The sequence below is a fragment of the Dasypus novemcinctus genome, chromosome X (genome assembly GCF_030445035.2).
Source record: "Dasypus novemcinctus isolate mDasNov1 chromosome X, mDasNov1.1.hap2, whole genome shotgun sequence".
Classification (NCBI taxonomy): domain Eukaryota; kingdom Metazoa; phylum Chordata; class Mammalia; order Cingulata; family Dasypodidae; genus Dasypus; species Dasypus novemcinctus.
Window position 1 is genome coordinate 135,464,274 of NC_080704.1, and position 18,427 is coordinate 135,482,700.

The window sequence follows — 18,427 nt, forward strand, 5'->3', positions numbered from 1 at the left end:
GTCACAGAGCAAATTGAGATCAGCCGTGTTCCAGTTGAACCCAAGCTTAATGTGAATTAGCAATATAGTGTGGCTATTTTAAAATATTAGCAATCCCAGACTGCTGTAATGACAATCCAGTTCAAAGCAAGCAATAATCCCATTGTCATCTAGACTGGTCAGATCACATCTGGATTATCAGAATCAATAAAATATAGACAAATATCCAGAGGACAGAACAGTGAGGGAAACTGTCATCATATCATATAAGCAATGGTTGAAGGACTGGAACATCTTCAGGCTGAAGTAAAGAAGATTAAAGGGAGACATTCTACTGACTTCAAATATGTGAAGGACTGTCACATGGAAAAGGGATTAAATTTGTTCTGTGTCACCCCAAAAGGTTCAATAAGATTAATGAGTAGAGGTTACAACAGGGGTTCTTAACCTTTTTTTGTTCCACGGACCCCTTTGCCAGTCAGGTGAAGAGAATACTACTGTAATTTATTTATTGAATATATTCATTAGTGAAGGAAATGCTAGGTTTCAGTTAGAGGTCAGAGAAAATAAAGATAATAAATTGATTTTTTTTTCAATTCAAGCTCACAGACCTCCTTAACCCTGATTAAGAAATTCCAAGAATGCAGATTTTGACTCAACACAGGAAAAACTTGTATTTTGCTAAAGGGCCTTTTTTAAAAAGTTTACTTTAAATATATCAAAGACCCCCTTACTATTCAGCCAAAAATTTCTTCATAAATAGTACAGAACTAGAATTCAACTCAGTCCTTGCTGAATTTTCATAAATTCTTAATTAGTGAGATTCAAAATGATGAGGCCTTATTGTACATTGCTTAAGAAAGATTTTCGAATGCTTTAATCTCTTTCTTCCTGTGTTTGTTTTTTAATCTCATGCCTTGGCCCACTGTGTGCCCTCAACTCCCACTGAAGCAGAAAGCACATAGAAAACCCACACGGAAATGTAAATCCGAGAAAAAAATATGCGTGGTTGGTTTTTTAAAAAAAGTAAGAATTAACATTTAAAGCAATAGCAATTTCTCTGATCTGTAATTTTGAGCTCCTGTGCTGAAATTGCTCATTTGGAAATTACCAAGTGCTTGAGTCTCATTTGTATCTTCTTCCTGCATACACCCAGCACACAAAAGAGTCGTAATGACCGGCTGAGTCACTGCAGCCATCTCCCTGAAGCGTGCTCTCCAAATGTCAATATCATTTTCTCTGGTGCAGTGAGGAACTTTCCCAACCGCAGCCTGCTTACGCTACAGGGTGAGCCTGAGGCATCACAGAACCCAGAATGTGTTCAAAGGGCAGCACAATCTTCCTCCATTCTCTACTCTTGTAATGGTTAAACTGTTACTCTACAGATCATTTTGGCTTTGCAAATCATCCCCGTTACCCATTCCCATTAGTCATTATCTAAATATAAATGAAAAACAATTCAATTTATGGGAAGAAAGGATCTGCTTTTGATGACATCCCAATAAAATGTCTATACTTGATGAGATTATACTGAAATTATGGATTCATACCAGAAGAATTTAGACATGATAAATTAGAAACATGAATACTTAAATAACCAGTACATAGAAACTCCTTGTGCCATTCTGTGTTTCATACTTTAAGATATATACTGTTCTTCCCAACTTCTTATACCCTTACTCCTAAAGGGTTATTCCAAAACTTCAAGCATTAGATCTTTTCTCTGTTTCCCATTCAGCATAGATCTAGGGTGTTGGTAATCAGTAACTGCTTGAGGTAAATTAAAAAGAAACCAAGAATTCCTGGCAAATTTAATTGAGAAAAGAGAATAACTCAGGAAGACTTTAATGACAGAATTTTTCATAATCTTTGAATCGAGGGGGAAATATGATATATTTGTCATAGACTGTTTTTTGTTGGTTTTTCTATTCATGTAAGGGCCAGGAATATAATAATTAGGTTATAACACTATTAAAGTTATTTCTAATTTTGAGGAATGTTTATGTGGAAGTGAAAGAAACGAGCTTCAATTGCAAAAGGAAAGACCATGGACAGATATAAGGAAAAATATTTTGGCTTTCCTTCCATAGATATTTTGGTAATACATGTCAATAAAAACAATTAGGTACTATAATTTAGCTGGGACTTAGGTAGAGGCCTGATAAACACCTGGCCTGGTGCCCACAAGTTGTAGAATTTTCTTTCCTTTAAAATGAGCTAGAGGTGCCAAATGTTAAGAAGGTTCACATCTGAGGTTATGGATAAGCTTGCTCTTCACAATGGGTAATTTACTGAGGAACCTAATGGACTGTGAATAAAAATCCAGGAGAACCTCCAACACCTACAGAAAGTTTTCAAAAAGGAAAAAAAATAATAATTGTAGCTATTTTTCCTTCATTCAGGATTTTCCATCCTCCAAGCGATTATGGAAGCAGCAGTACAAAACAACTGGCAAGTGACAGCAAGGTCTGTGGGAAACATAAAGGATGTCCAAGAATTCAGGCGTATCATTGAAGAAATGGACAGGAGGCAGGAAAAACGGTACTTGATTGACTGCGAAGTTGAAAGGATTAACACAATTTTGGAACAGGTAACTCTGAGATTTCTTCTAACCCCCTGCCAAAATGTTAAATCATCAACCTGAGGCAGTTCCCATATCTGCTAAGAAAATTAAGTAGCCAAAAGACTAAATGTGCCAACAGGTTTTGACAGTCTTGCTAGTCTTCACCCCACCCGACCCCCAAATGGCTGCAGGAAAAAAAAAAAAGAAAGGAAAATCTAAGCTGCTGAAAATTGTGCACTACGATTAATCTGGAAGTCTCTGCAATTTAATGTCACCTATCAGATAAACACACCCCTCACTTCTGTTTCATAGATAGCTAACTATTTCAAAGTAATCCTTTTCTTTTCTCATATCTTCCTCTCAGCAGGGAACAGAAAAGGCAGGGTAGAAAGACAGGGTCTGATTGCTGAAATATGCACTATTCCTAGACCTTTCAAAATAACACAACCCATTCTCTTTTTAAATTGTGGTAACATGTACAAAATAAAACTTCCCATTTTAACCACATTCAAGTATATGATTCAGTGTGGTTAAAATACATTCACAATGTTGTGCTACTGTCAGCATCATCCATTAACAAAATCTTTCCATCATCCCAACCAGAAATTCTATCCATTAAGCATTAACTTCCCATTTCTTACCCCCACCCACCCCTGCTCCTGGTAACCTGTATTCTAATTTCTGACTATATATTTGCATGTTTTAATTATTTCATGTAAGTGAAATTTTATATTATTGGTCTTTTTGTGTCTGGTTTATTTCACTCAACATAGTGTCTTCAAGGTTCATCCATATCGTAGCATGAATCATAACTTTGTTTCATTTTTTATGGCTGAATATCATTCCATTGTTTGTATTTACCACATTTTGTTTATCTAGTCACCCATTGATGGACACTTAGGTTGCTTCCACCTCTGGGTATTGTTGCTATGACCATTGCTGTACATCGGCCCAAGCGCCTGCTTTCAATTCTTTTAGATATATATCTAGAAGTGGGATTGCCAGGTCATCTGGTAATTATCTGCAATTTTCTGAGGAAGTGACAAAATGATTTTCACAGCTGCTGCACAATTTTATCTTTCCACCAAAAATGCATGAGGATTCCTCATTCTCCACTGATGAACCCATTCCTGATGTATATGCATGGGAAGAATGTTAGGAAAGTATTTACTAGGTTTGAATTCATAGATACTTCTGCAGAATACCCTTGTGTTTCCAAAGAGAGATATAGGTAGATGATAGATAGATGGATAGATGATGACAGAGATAGATAGATAATAAATAGATGATAAAGAGAGAAAGGAGAGAAAGAGAGAGAAGGGGAGAGAGAAGGTGTGTATGTAATTTAAGAATATTTTAAAAGTAATAAATATTCATGGTTTTAAACTATGAACAAAGTGAAAAAGAATAAAGGAGAAAAACATGATTAATAGTAAAATGTATTCATTCTTAAGCTCAGATATTTAAATTTAAGACTAAAACATATTACAAGAAATTTTCATCTTAAGCTAGATGGATACCTTTTTGGAGAAAAAAGTCAAACTGAAATGTGGTGAAAGTTTATTATTGTCCTTAATAGTCTCAATTTGCCAGTTAATAACAAAGTGCCTGTGCTGCCATAAACAAAACTGTAAGGGAAATATTTCCATTCTAATTTAATTCCAGTGTACCTGGGGGCCAAAACAGCTTCAGAGATTGTAATTATTGTGAGCAGCCATTGCCTGGGAGAGCTGTTTTATAGCAAATAAAATATTAACAATCTGTCAGGGAGTGAGGGGGGAGGGAAGGAAGAAAGGAGGAAAGAAGGAAAAAAGGAAAGAAAAGAAATTGCTCACTGCGTCACAGAGCTACAAAGCTGTCCCTTTGTTAAGAACATCATCTCCTCTAGTGAATCACACCCCCCAGGAAATCTAGAGCGCTAGCCTAAAATCAAGTTTCCAAACTAACATTCTTTTTAGCTGTATAAATGTTCAAACACACACACACATACACACACACACACACACAAACTTCCTTTGATTTTTTGGATCTTGAAAGTGAAGAATCAGGTCAGTGATGTTGGTGCTTGGACTGTGTGCCCTCTAAAATTTTTTACCAAAATAGCCTTTTTGTGGGTGACCTATTTAATAGTCCCAAGCAGAGGAACATTCTTCTTGTCGTACTTTGTTTTCCTTCTTTCGTATACTGGCTTTGGCTTTTTGGACATCTTACATTCTGTATAATCTTTTTCATTTATAAGACTTTATAATGAAGTCTGGGATTTTTTAGCATGATAGAGTAGAAAAAGAAATGGGTAGACCTCTGTAATCTATGGATTCAGAGCTGTGGAATCTCAGGCACTTAAAATATCTATGACTCAGTTTTCTCTTCTATATAATGGGGGTAATAAAATTTTCTTTACATAACTCACAGAGTTAGTATAATTACTTTGAAAGACAAAATGATACAGTAAAAGATAATCATTATTGCTATAAATTTTCAGGGAAACTAAACTAGCTTTATTTTAAAACTTTGCTCTTTTGTTACATGTTTGATTTCTCTATTCTCCTTTCTTATATGCACAGGTACAGTATCCCTCAAAATATTTTCTACGCAATTTTCAGGGAACATTGTTCAAAGAAAAGTTTTAATAGCATCCGCGTAAGGCTAAAGAATTTATTTTATTTATTCTTCTTCTTCCTTTCAAAAATTCTCATAAAACTATCAAAACTATCAACTCATAACTGTTTTCCTTACCATTAAAATAGTTTCTACTAGGCTATAAATTCCATGAGGTAGACACCATATTTGTCTTGTTCATTATTATATCTCCAGTGTACAACACAGTACCTGGAACATAGAGATGGATGGATGGATCAATGAGTGGATGGGTGGAAGGATGGAAGGAGTGAAAGATGAGTGGCTAGATGAATATTGAATAGGCACATTTCAGCAAGTTGCACTTCGATTTTTCTGTGCTTCCAGCAAGAGGTAAAGAAGTACCTGCAGCCACATGATATGATTGTTGAAGTATACCTTTCTGCAAATGATTAAGATGGTGGTTCTCTGCTCAAGGGTATTCAGGTGATATCATGAATTTGCTATAACTTCTTTTTATAAATATAGATTTCTCATAAAACAACTATTTAAATTAAAAACAACTCCACCATATTTCATTAAATCAAATAATTGTAGAAAGAAATTGAATACTAAAATATTGAGATATCACTTTTCTCTCTGGTTCCTAACCATTATTTTTTACAAACTTATGATTCAAATCTATACAAATCTTAGTTAGAGTGGTAAAGTTTATAAATCAATAAATATCATGTTCACCAAAGAGATGTGCTCATCTTCGAAGAGTGCTTTTAACTTTGAGTTATTTTCATGGAAGGAAACTTCCAAGGTCTCTCACAAAATGTTCTTTTATGCCACTATCTGAGGTGGAAGAAACTGCTATACCACTAAAACACTATTTCTATAGATCACATTTTGGCATAAAGTAAGTCTGTACTGTACCCTTTATCAATGGGTGTTAATGAAAAGACCTCCATAGGGTACAACTTTTCAACTGTAAGACAGGACTTTGATATAGTTTTATATAACATAACCTCCTCATTTCCATGATAAAGGCTGTAATATTCCCTGGGAATGTTCAAACACTTATTTTTTTTTGTTCAAACACTTATAAGGTAATTCAAGAGTCTCCCAACATTTCTTTCTAAAACTCTTTTTTAAAAACTATTTAAAATCTTCATACTATAGCAGAGAAAAAGCCTTATTTGCATACTAATCTGTCTTTAATATCTCTCTTTAGCAGTCAGACTATAAGGAAGGTATCCAATACTCACAGCTATAAGAGATAACATAGAAAAGGACAGAGCTCAAGGCAGTTGAAACCACAAAGAGTTGTTGGGGCTCAGAGAGAACATTTAAAAACTAGATCCTGAATCCGATAATCAGGAGCACTTTCTATAGGAAGATTTAGGTGTACTAGTGTGAAAGAACCATTTATCTGACCCAATATAGCGTTTCCTATTACTATGTTATGCTCACGATGCAGTCCTCACTAGTAGACAGCTTCTCTAATTCAATAACCAATCTAAACAACCTTTGAAAAGGTTGCCTTTGATTGAGTTATCGACCCATGATTGAATAGATCCTTCAGCCCAGTAGCATATTCCAATAGCTTTTTTTTAATCAAACCCCATAAAATCATATGGCTATGTTGGACCTTTAGGTTTATTTGAAGAGGCAGCATACCATAGAAGCTCAGAGAATGGCCACTGGAGACAGTATGAATGGATTCTTTCACTTACTAGATATGTCACCTAGGATAAGTTATTTAACCTTTCTGTGTCTCCATTTCATTTTTGTAAATGACAATAATAACTGTTTCTTTTTTAAAAAATTTTTTGTCTTTATTTTTTTAATGTTACATTAAAAAAATAGGAGGTCCCCATATACACCCCAGGCCCCTCACCCCACTCCTCCCATAACAACAACCTCCTCCATCAACAGGGGACATTCATTGCACTTGGTGAATACATCTCTGAGCACTACTGCACCACATGGTCAATGGTCCACATTAGAGTTTACACTCTCCCCCAGTCCACCCAGGAGGCCATGGGAGGACATAAAATGTCCAGTAACTGTCCCTGCAGTAACACCCAGGACAACTCCAAGTCCTGAAAATGCCCCCACATCACATCTCTTCTTTCCACTCCCTACCCTCAGCAGCAACCATGGCCACTTTCTCCACATCAATGCTACATTTTCTTCAAATACTAATCACAATAGTTCCAGAATAGAATATCAGTAAGTCCACTCTAATCCATACTCTATTCCTCCATCCTGTGGACCCTGGAATGGTTGTCTACTCCACATCTATATCAAGAAGGGGTTTAGATTCCACATGGGCATGGATTCCAGATGGATACAATTCTTCTGCTTTCAGTTGTAGGCACTCTTGGCTCCCTGGTGTGGTGGTTGACCTTCTTCACCTCCATGTTAGCTGAGTGGGGTAAGTCCAATAAACCAGAGTGTAGGAGTTGCAAGTCTGTTGAGGCTCAGGACCTGGCTATCATATGGTCAGTCCAGAGATTCAGGTCCCCTGGGTATATATTAAACCCCAGAACCAACTACAGTTCCGGTAAAAGTAACAGGAGAGGCTTGTGGACAAAGACCACATCTGAGTCCAACTCCATCACACTCAGGAACACAAATTCCAAAGTAGGACCAACTGACATGGCATTTTTTTGAACTCCATCTGTCATGACCATAGAACCTATGGGTCTTTGTAGCCCTCAGAAGAACCAGTACCTGGGGTTGTATCTACTTTAGCTGTCTCTGGGATGCTGCTGAGTTGTGCATAAGGGCAACCCCACCCACCGATAACCTCCTGGCTCTTTTTTGGAGACTCATAGCCATATAAACACATTTATCCTTTCAATTTCCCCCTTTTATTCAAGGTCAAAAAGCATTTTTAACTCCTGATACTACATATAGGCTGAGATACTCTGCTGGTCTGAATTGACCCTTTTATTCAAGGTCATTTTCTAGTTACATCAACAGCTGGTACTTGGTAGTAATCCCTCGGCACCAGGGAAGCTCATCCCTGGGAGTCATGTCCCATGCTGGGGGGAAGGCAATGCATTAATATGCTGAGTTTGGCTTCAAGACTGGCCACATTTGAGCAACACGGAGGTTCTCAGTTGATAACTCTTAGGCACCCTGAAGCTCTAGGCTTAGTTCTCATTCAGGCGCACAGGCTCACAAGCATAGTCATTAGTATCAAGTGTTCATTGTTGGACCAATAACTGTTCCTTAATGAGTTAATATTTGAAAAACATTAGAAAGGCATTGGACACATAGTGTCTGTATAGTGTTTTCTTAAATTTTAAATTTTAATTTTTAAATAAGCTTTAGATTACATAAATTTTACATAAAAAATATAGGGGATTCCTATATGTCCCACTTCTCCCCCTCCCACACATTCCCACATTAATAACATCCTTCATTAGTGTGGTACATTTGGTACAATTAATGATCACATATTTAAGCACTGCTACTAACCTTTGATGCTACCACTACAGTATTTTCACATAGATTATCTCATTTAAGCCTTACTAGGGGAGGCAGGCAAGGCAGATGTGTTTATCCAAAATTTATAGATGATGAAATTGAGGCTCAGAGAAATTTAGATGACTTATCCAGAGGTGAATTTCTGCTTAATCGCAATAAATGGCAGAACCAGGATAAAACTTGGATCTTAGTTCAATGTTCTTTCCCCTATATTGCACCACCCTCACTTAATTTCTAATTCACTCATTAAATAAATACTTAGTCAACACCAGGCCCTAGATTAGGCCTATTTATCAGTTTACATCTTAAAACAGTTGCAGAGCAATTGGAAATGATCCAGAGAAGAGCAGCAAAGAAAAGATTAAAGCATTATAAAATAGGACCTATGAGGAAAGGCTAAATGAGTTGAGGTTGTTAGCCTGGTGAAAGAGAGCCAAGAGGCAGTTTAATCACCATCCTCAAGTATTAAGAGTTATCATAAAGAGGGCACTGACCAACTGTTTTGCATGCCTAAGGACAGTACCAGAGCAAATGAGCTTAACTAGATTAGAGAGTAAGTCAGCCTTAGAAAGAACTCATTGTAAAAGAGAGAAGAAACTGGAAAAAAGTAAAATCTCACCAGTTCAGACTATATAAAGGTGAGAGAGCTATGAATTAGTGAAAAGTCAGATCTAGAATATTTTAAAGATTGTTTTCAAGGATGTACAAATAGTCTGACTTAATCCTTTGTTGCCAAATAAAGATTCTTATAGAAAACTTATTTTAATTAATAGATAAGGGTGTTTCCTAATTTGCCTATGCATTGGATATCAAAGGCTTTCTCCCTTAAAGAGGTTTAAACATCCTCCCTTAAGTCTTTACCATATTGCTATTTTTTTCACCAGTAATTTGAAGGTAAATCCCCCTGCTGATTCATAGCATATGCTAATTTAATGGGCTCCAACCAATATGTTTCAATGTTCTACCCAATGAAATTATAGAATATATGATGTACCCTGGAGATTTTCCAGGCTAAAATCACCTCATCATGGCTAATATGAAAGTAGTGCTTCTTAAGAATAGAGTTGATTGAAGTAGTTCAGTTCCTGAAGTTCCTTTCATTTGAGGAACTCTGACTGTCCCTCTAAAGACAGTAGTTTTAAGAGATGAAACACCCAAGTTAGTAAATCAGGTTTTTAAAAGATAACAAGTTAAGGAAGATTAACAATATTGGGGGCCCTTCTAAAGCATTAGGCTCCAGCACAAAGGAGATAGTGCTCACTCCAAAATATGTATAGCAATTGCAGCCACGTGATCACTGTTTCTAACAGCTAGATCTGGGATAGGTGAAGCAAAAATGTTTCAAAGCTTTTTTTTTTTAAGATTTATTTATTTATTTATTTCCCCTCCCCTCTCCCTGATTGTCTGTTCTCTGTGTCTATTTGCTGCGTCTTCTTTGTCCACTTCTGTTGTTGTCAGCGGCACGGGAATCTGTGTTTCTTTTTGCTGCGTTATCTTGTTGTGTCATTTCTCCATGTGGGAGGTGCCATTCTTAGGCAGGCTGCACACTTTCTTTCGTGCTGGGCGGCTCTCCTTATGGGGCGCACTCCTTGTGCGTGGGGCTTTCCTACACGGGTGACACCCCTGCGTGGCAGGGCATTCCTTACACGCATCAGCACTGTGCATGGGCCAGCTCCACACAGGTCCAGGAGGCCCGGGGTTTGAACAGCAGACCTCCCGTGTGGTAGATGGATGCCCTAACCACTGGGCCAAGTCCGCCTCCTGTTTCAAAGCTTTGTTCCTGCTCCCTACTGCATGCCTCACTCAGCAGATAGTGGTACTGTCCATTTACTCTCCCCTTTGTTCTAACTCTCACTCTCAGTGTTCCTTCTAAAACATTTGGCTGACTTACCAGTTCATGCTTAGTTTAGCATCCTTTCTTTTTGGAATATTTCATTTATGGACTAGTTGGAATAACGTAAGCTTTGGAGTTAAATAGGCATGACTTTTAATTCCAGCACCATCACTGCTCTGTTGTATGGCATTGGGGAAAGTGACTTAATTTCTTTGAGGCTCAATTTTCTCACTTTAAAAATCTTTCCCACTAACTTCTTTTCTTGAACGTTGTCAGGATAAATTAATATGTAGAAAGCACCTAGCCCAGTGCTAGACACATAGTAGGTGCTCTGTAACTGATAACCATAGCTATTTTCTCATGGGTGGTGTAACAGTTTGATATGGTTATGAATTCCAGAAACAGATATTGGATTGTGTTTGTAATCTGGTCTGTACCTGGGCATGATTAAGTTATGATTAGGGCTTTGATCGGGCCACATCATTTGGGCACAGAGAAAAGGCATGTCAAAGGACAGAGCTGAGGGTTTTCAATGTTGGAGTTTTGATGTTGGAGTTTGATGCTGAGCCCCAGGAAGTAAGCACACAGAGGAAACAGAAGCAAGCCCTAGGAAGAAAGAAACCCTGAGCCCAGGAAGAAGCAAGCCCTGGGAAGAGAGAAACCATGAACCCAGAGAGAAGCAAGACCCTGGAAGAGAGGAACCCGGGAATCCTGAACCCTTGCAGTTGGCAGCCATCTTGCTCCAACATGTGAAAATAGAGTTTGGTGACGGAAGTAACTTATGCTTTATGGTCTGGTATCTGTAAGCTCCTACCCAAATAAGTACCCTTTATAAAAACCAACCAATTTCTGGTATTTTGCATGAACACCCCTTTGACTGACTAATACAAGTGGTAAGTCTTTGTGCTTCTGAAAAGAAGTTAAGGACAATTGCTTAAGAAGAGTCCCTGCGTCTCTTCCAAGATATCAGTTCAATCTAAGTTCAAGTCATGAGGGTAAAGTTTGAGATTCGAGGTATGCTCTGATCTCACTAATATGAGTTCAGGATGTTAAAAGACCTATCTGTTTTTTCTCCAACATAGCACTGGGAAACACATGTTAAATGATAGGTCAAAGACTACCTGAGGATTAACCAGATTTTTCAGTATCACTTAAAATAATTTATAGCACTGTCTTAGTTTCCCAGCTGCTATCACAAATACTACAAAGTGGGTTGGCTTAAACAGTGGAAATTTATTGGCTCACAGTTTTGAGACTAGAAGTCCAAATTTGAGGTATTAACGAAATGATGCTTTCTCCCTGAATACTGTGGCATTCTGGGGCTGGCTTTTGGCAATCCTTGGTCCTTGATTTTTCTGTCATGTGGCAGTGTACATGGTGATATCTTCTTTCTCTTCCTGATTTCATTGACTTTCAGCTTCTAGTCCTCCTTTATGTGGCTTTCTCTTCATAAAGCCTCCAGTAATAGGATTAAGACCCAAATACATTCAGTGGGCCACACCTTAATTAAAAACAGCATCATCAAAAGGCCCTATTGACAATGGGTTCCCATCCACAAGAATGGTTTAAGTGCATGTTTCTTTTTGGAGTACATAATTCAACCTATCACAGGCACTAAAACCTTGAGCCACATATGCTAACTGGACATTTTTTAATGAATATGTTTTAAGTGCCTACTATGTTTCAAATGCTGTTTTAAGTATACATGTGTATATATATGTGTGTATTTATATATCTCATGTGAGTTGATCCTCACATAAAACTATAAGGTAAATGGGAATAGTCTTCCTATTTTACAGATGAGGAAATTGAGACTTGGAGAACATCATGCAGCTAATTATTGGTTCAGCCAGAATTTGAAACCAGGGAATCTAATGATTCCACATTTCATGTTGTTAGTCAGCGCACTAATCGACCTTGTATCTGACTGCGTTTTTCAACTATTTGACCTGTATCTGACTGAGTTTTTCTATGGGAGTAGATTCAGTCAGAAGTTGTAAGAGATAAGCATCCTGATGAGGCCTGGGGCAACTTTGTTTATGAAACAATCATTTCACAGATATTTTCCTCACTTGATGAGAAGCCATATTCCATTAACACATGGAATTGAAAATATGCCCCTTATACCTACCTGTGGGTGAAAAGCTCATTTATAACAAAGAGGTTCATTTACTCACAGTGCCAAAATAATCTAACTATGGAGTGGGCCCCACAAGAATAGGAGTAAATTATGAGGAGCACTTCTCAGAGTGGTAAGTATATAAAACTAGCATTCCCATTTTTGTGTATTTCTCTTCAGGTAAAGAATCACAACCTCATTGTTCTACCAAACTTGCATAAATGTTGCCCATTTCCATCTTCTCATGCAAGTGGGGATCTGAATGTGAGTGGCAAAGTCTAATAGATAGAGCTCTCCATTCTTTCAATAACTCCTCCCACAAAACCAAGCATAAAATAAGTCTGGTTCTGGGAAAGCATAAACATCCAGAAGTTAAGTATTTGGAGTGGGTGTCTAGCTTTTTTGAGCTCCTAAATCTGAGCAGCAGTGTTCCAAGGGACATGTTCCTCCCTCCCACACAGGATCACCTTTTGATACAGGTGAGAGGAGCCCCTGCCTTAAGCTCCATGCTTTAGAGAGCTCCTGGTACCACAAACACGGAAACACAAAGACATTTTTTTTTTGTATCTTGAGAATTTTTTGAAAGGTTAAGCATCAGATTGGATTGGGCCTCAGGCATAAATAGCAGAGGGACACTATCTTAGTTTCCTAGGGCTTTCATAACAAAAGTCCCAAAATTAGGTGACTTCAAGCAACAGAATTTGATTGTCTCACAGTTCTGGAGGCCAGAAGTCTGAACTAATGTGTTAGCAAGACCCTGCTTCCTCTGAAGTCTGCAAGGTTATGGTAGTGGCTTGTGGGTCATGGATTCATGATGTGCTTTGGCTTGTGACATAACTCAGTCTCTGCCTCCCTCATATGGCTGTGTTCTCTCTCTCTGTGTGTGCAAATTTCCTCTTCTTATGAGGGCCCTAGTCATATTGGATTAGTGTCCATTGGCCTCATCCTAACTAGTAATATCTTTAAAGATCCTATTTCCAAGTACGAAGGATCACAAGACTAGAGGTTAGAACCTGAACATATCTTTTGGGGGGGACACAATTCTACCCTTAAAAAACAAATAAACTGGGCTTCTCAGACCAGAGCACACAGCGTGCAGGAAGAGGGATGAGAGGAAAGGCAGTGGTGGAGAAAATGACAGTTCTGCCACAAGAAAAAGTGACTAATTTTTTAAATAATTTTGACCTCTGGTCTGCCTACAAAGAAGAACCAAGCAAATGCAAACTAACAAAAGCTAAAATAGAATATGTAGACTCAAATTCTTTACTGAGCTAACACTAAAGGGCAAAAGTCATTGATTAATTCATGCCAAGGTTTGGACTTTGATGAGACTAAGTGGAGGAAAGTGCCCTGGACTAGTTTGATGCAATTGTTACAACTCCACCACCTGTCTTTCCAGTCAAATTCATCCCATCCTTGTGGGGGCAACTTTTCTTCAGTCCAGATTTAACAAGATCAAACTCTCTATGACCAAAGGTTATGACCCATTTTGCTCTACCTAGTGCTAGATGTGGTGGGAAGAAAAGGATATCATGGCTTCTCTGCTCAAGAAACTTACATTCTAGTAGCGGAGCTAAGGAAATGCAATAATTCTAGAAAGCATAACATGGTAAGTATATAAAAATGTGAGTTACCTTTCTTGCTTTCTTAGATTTCCAGACTAAGAACCATCATTGAATATTTCTTTACTCACTGAAAATTGTGTAAGCCTCAACATAAGTGAGCTGGAGACAGAGATGATGGGAGAGATCGAGATAATATGCTCTAAGTCCAGGATACAGCCTGGAAAATAGTTATTTACTTATGTCCTTAGAGCACTGAGCAACAATTGTCCTCATTAATCAGAGTTTCAGGTTGATCAAAGCCTTGACACATGTGTATATAAATATTGAATCAGCCCTTATAATATCTGGAAAATGCCTGGGGAAAATTCCTGCTAATTAAGGGCTTCTGATAGTTAGGCTCTGATTAACAAGCCTATCACAAGCCAATCTTAAGTTCTCCATTTCATCCATATCCACTGTTATACTCCTGCTCAGATTTCCTTTGCACATAGCAACATATACTGAATTGTAGTAAAAATTTATCAGATCAAAAGTCCTTCTTTACATTCAATTAACACCAGTGTTTTAGGAATCCAGCTGGTGATAACTCATCCCAAATTTTTGAAAATATGAGCCAATTCAAATGGAATAACAAAACTAATGCAAATATTCCCTTTGTTTTGTGTTAATCCCAACATTTATATCAGGTGAGACCTCAGGACCATTCTTTTTTTTAAAAGAAAGAAATCTTTATATATATTTAAAATTATCCCTTCACAGGGAATGAGTACATTCTCAGTTGACATTGTGGGAAAACACCCTGACATCTGTTCCTTTGTATGGCTTATACTGTGAGCATGCTGGTTAAACCTTTGCAGGCACTGGGGGATTGATGAAGTCCTATTAATTAGAATTACTGGCTTGAAAACATTAGTGATTTTTTAAAAATCATCATCCAGCTTTATTACAAAATTTCCCCAGATTAAGAGCAACAAAAATGTAGCAATTAGAAGGTTCATCACACGGCTGCATGATTACAGGAGTCCTGCCCTAGATTCTAACAGATGCTATAACAAACAGTTTTATAAGGTCTGCAAGAACCACAGTTTAAAACAGCAACAAAAAAGCTAGTTATTGTTCAAGCTCACATTACCACAGGAGCCTTATTTTTAAAATAATCTAGACCTCTGGTTTCTCTATAAAGAGGTACCAAGCAAATGCAAAATAAAAAACTAAAGTAAAATATGTAGAGTCAAGTTCTTTACTGAGCTAACACTGAAGGGCAAAAACCATTGATTGATCCTTGCCAAGGTTTGGACTTTGATGTGACTGAGTTAAGAAAGTACCCTGGACTAGGTTGGTGTCATTGTTGCAACTTAACCAGATTTGACAGGATCAAACTTTTTATGACCAAAGATTATGACAAATTAACAGGTGAGGGACACCATTCAATGGGCCAGGGTCATTACTTGAGGAGATTGGTAGCAATCAGTGTCTTGTCACTAGGGGTGGAGCTAAGTGGAAGAACTTAGTAGCCAGACACCACTATTCTGTTTCCAAACTTTAAAAAATATATATAGACACCAAACTGATAACCAAATACACACACACCAACAACAACAACTCCTCCCATAAAACAGCAATTTACCAAATATATTCAGAAGTAATCCAGCACTTGCACAAAGACAAGAAATCTGGATGAGTTCTGTCTCAAGATCTCTGTATGACCTTGCACAGATACCTCACTTTTCATTGTCTTAGCAATTTCAGCTATAAAATATAAAAACCCTTCCCTGCCTTACCAGGATATTATTAGGGTGAATCAGACAAGTTCTCAAAGGTATTCTAAAATCCTCAAAAAGGGCAATTCTACAAATACCAAACGTTATAATTAGGGTCACTGTAACTCATTTCTTAAGGGGAGAAAATGAATAAAGAAAAGAACATGTGGTCACTGAGCCTGAAAATTCAAAATGCGTGTAAGCTCCTTCTCTCACCTGAGGCAGGTCTCAAGTATAGGAGACTGCCCTGGCAGAAAAGATGAGTGAAACACCTATATCTAGTAAGTGGTTAGAACATGCTCTCTAGACATTTGGAGCTTTCATGTTTGTCTATAACATCATGATATTATTTTACTATGATCATCTTAAAGGTTTCAATTTGTGAGTGCCACCAAAAGAATGCTTTGATTAAGATTTTGTAGACCAAAGTGCTCTGGCCACCAATAGTGATCAAAAACAGCATATTGTATTCAAACTTAAGTGGTCTAACAAATTGTTTTCATGCCTTAATTGTTCAAAACACAGCAGTCCTAGTTCTATGTACAACTGGATTATCATGAAGGAAAGGTAGGGTCCCTCTCAGATTTCAACATTGATATAAAATATGCTTGCCAATCTTAGGAATGGAGACACAGAAAAGGGATAATTGGTGAGAACACATTTGTAAATCAAAACCGTAAAATTATCTTATCTGAAATACACACATTTGCAGAGGCAAATAAGAGGGAAGAACTAAAATGGAATAGGACATCAGTAATGCTGTCTTGGACTAAGAGATGAAGATCCAGGGACATTGAAATAATGGACAAAGCAGTAAAAGAGGGTTCTATAGAAAGTTTCTTAATGAACACTCTTAACTGCCTTACACCATTCCTTTCTCTTCAACATCTCTGAGAGCCCTTTTCACTTCTCTTGACCTATTTTAAACTACTGCCTGTGCTTAACTTGAGAACCTCCTACTCAATAAATTGCTCCTCCTCTCTCTTCCATGGCCAATATAAAATCAATTGCTGCTTGACAGACTACTTTGTTGCCAATTTTGCAAAAGTGCAGAAGAAAGAAACATGCCTTATTTTTATAAGCATTAACTTAATTTCAGTCTCACCCACTCAAGCACAGTACAATCCTTCAAATTCTGACCCAAACCCTTTCACCATTTGGTATCCATGGCAACCGCCACCAAGCCTCTCAGATTTGCAAAAAGTGGCAGAAAAGTGCATCTCTGAATAAAACAGCTCTCCTATATTAGCCACATCTATAACAGGTGACAGCAGGCACATGCCTGAATCTTTATGCCCTTGCTTTCATCAGAGAGGGGGAATATTGTTCATCTCTTTCTCCAGAAGAGTTATGGGCTACTACTCATGCCCAACTTGTTAAAGATAAAGTTCTCACTGAGTGCATAATGTTGGAACTAAGTAATAATAATAGGGCAGGGGTTTTTTGTTTTGTTTTTGAGGTATTGGGGCCAAGTATTGAACCCAGGACCTTCTATATGGGAAGCTGGCACTCAACCACTGAGCCACAAGGGCTCCCCTAAGTTGGTTCTCTTGTTTCGTGTTGCCTGTTGCTTGTCCCCTTGACCTCAGGAGGCACTGGGAACCAAACCTGGGAACTCCCATGTGGGGAGCAGGTGCTCAACCCCTTGAGCCATATCCACTCCCAATAGGACAGTTTTTATTTCAGAAAAGTTCCCAATGTCATACTTCTCCAGCGACACTGCAGCCTACACTACAAAACCCTGGTCACTAAACAACAACTTTGATCTGGAGCCCCACAAGGACAAGGCATGTGAAATCCTAGCCACTTTCTTTCATTGTCCTTACCACTCAGTAACTTGCAACTCACACTCTAAATTTCTTAACCCATGTCAAGGATGCATGCATGAAAATCTCCTGCCATTAAATCATGTGGTTTTCTTTTTAAAGAAAAAGAGCAATGTTAATAATTGTCCAGGTATTGGAGGATTTATGAGCCACTAGGAAAAGGTATGATTTTTCCAAATGTAAAGAAGGTGTTCAGTTTGCAAAGTGTTTTCATTAGTTCCATATTATTTGCTTTGCTCAGAGTTTAGGTGAAATGTTGTCAGATGGAGATGAATTTCCCTTTACTCAAGAATAAGATGGGATGGTTCTATGTGCAACCTCATTACAACAGAACCCAACATATCTAACAAAGACTCTGCATAAAGAGGACTATCTCAGACTTGGTTCTTTCTGGAAACTGAAATGGGCCCATTACTCAAGTGTCCTGTTCATAGAATCTATGTAAATAGGAATAATATTTGAAGTGGGAGAAATAAGTGAATGACTTTATAAAACTATATACCTTCTTAACTGCATGAAAAAGGAAACAAAAGCCTCTTATGCACAATCCTTTCCAGTAGATCTGCTGAAATGTAAGGAGATGATGTCAAGTCCTCCTTGAAAACAAGATGACACCCCTATTCATGCTGCCTGTCTATAGTCCTCAATAAGAACAAGTTAAAAAGTTTAAATAAAAAGTGAAAAACAAGATAATCATGGCTCCAGCCCTCAATGAGCT

At 37.8% G+C, this 18,427-nt stretch overlaps 1 protein-coding gene across 25 annotated transcripts in view; it reads left to right on the forward strand.

Annotated features, from left to right (window-relative positions):
* GRIA3 (glutamate ionotropic receptor AMPA type subunit 3) overlaps positions 1-18,427 on the forward strand; it is a 375,939-nt gene that overhangs the window by 175,674 nt on the left and 181,838 nt on the right. For all 25 annotated transcript variants that reach the window (XR_011647907.1, XR_011647905.1, XR_011647906.1 and 22 more), the window contains one exon: positions 2,382-2,569. Coding sequence is in view for 20 of the 25 variants with exons in the window: in XM_071213071.1 (XP_071069172.1) it covers positions 2,382-2,569 (188 nt within the window). In the remaining 5 variants the exon portion in view is untranslated. The remainder of the gene's footprint in view (positions 1-2,381; positions 2,570-18,427) is intronic.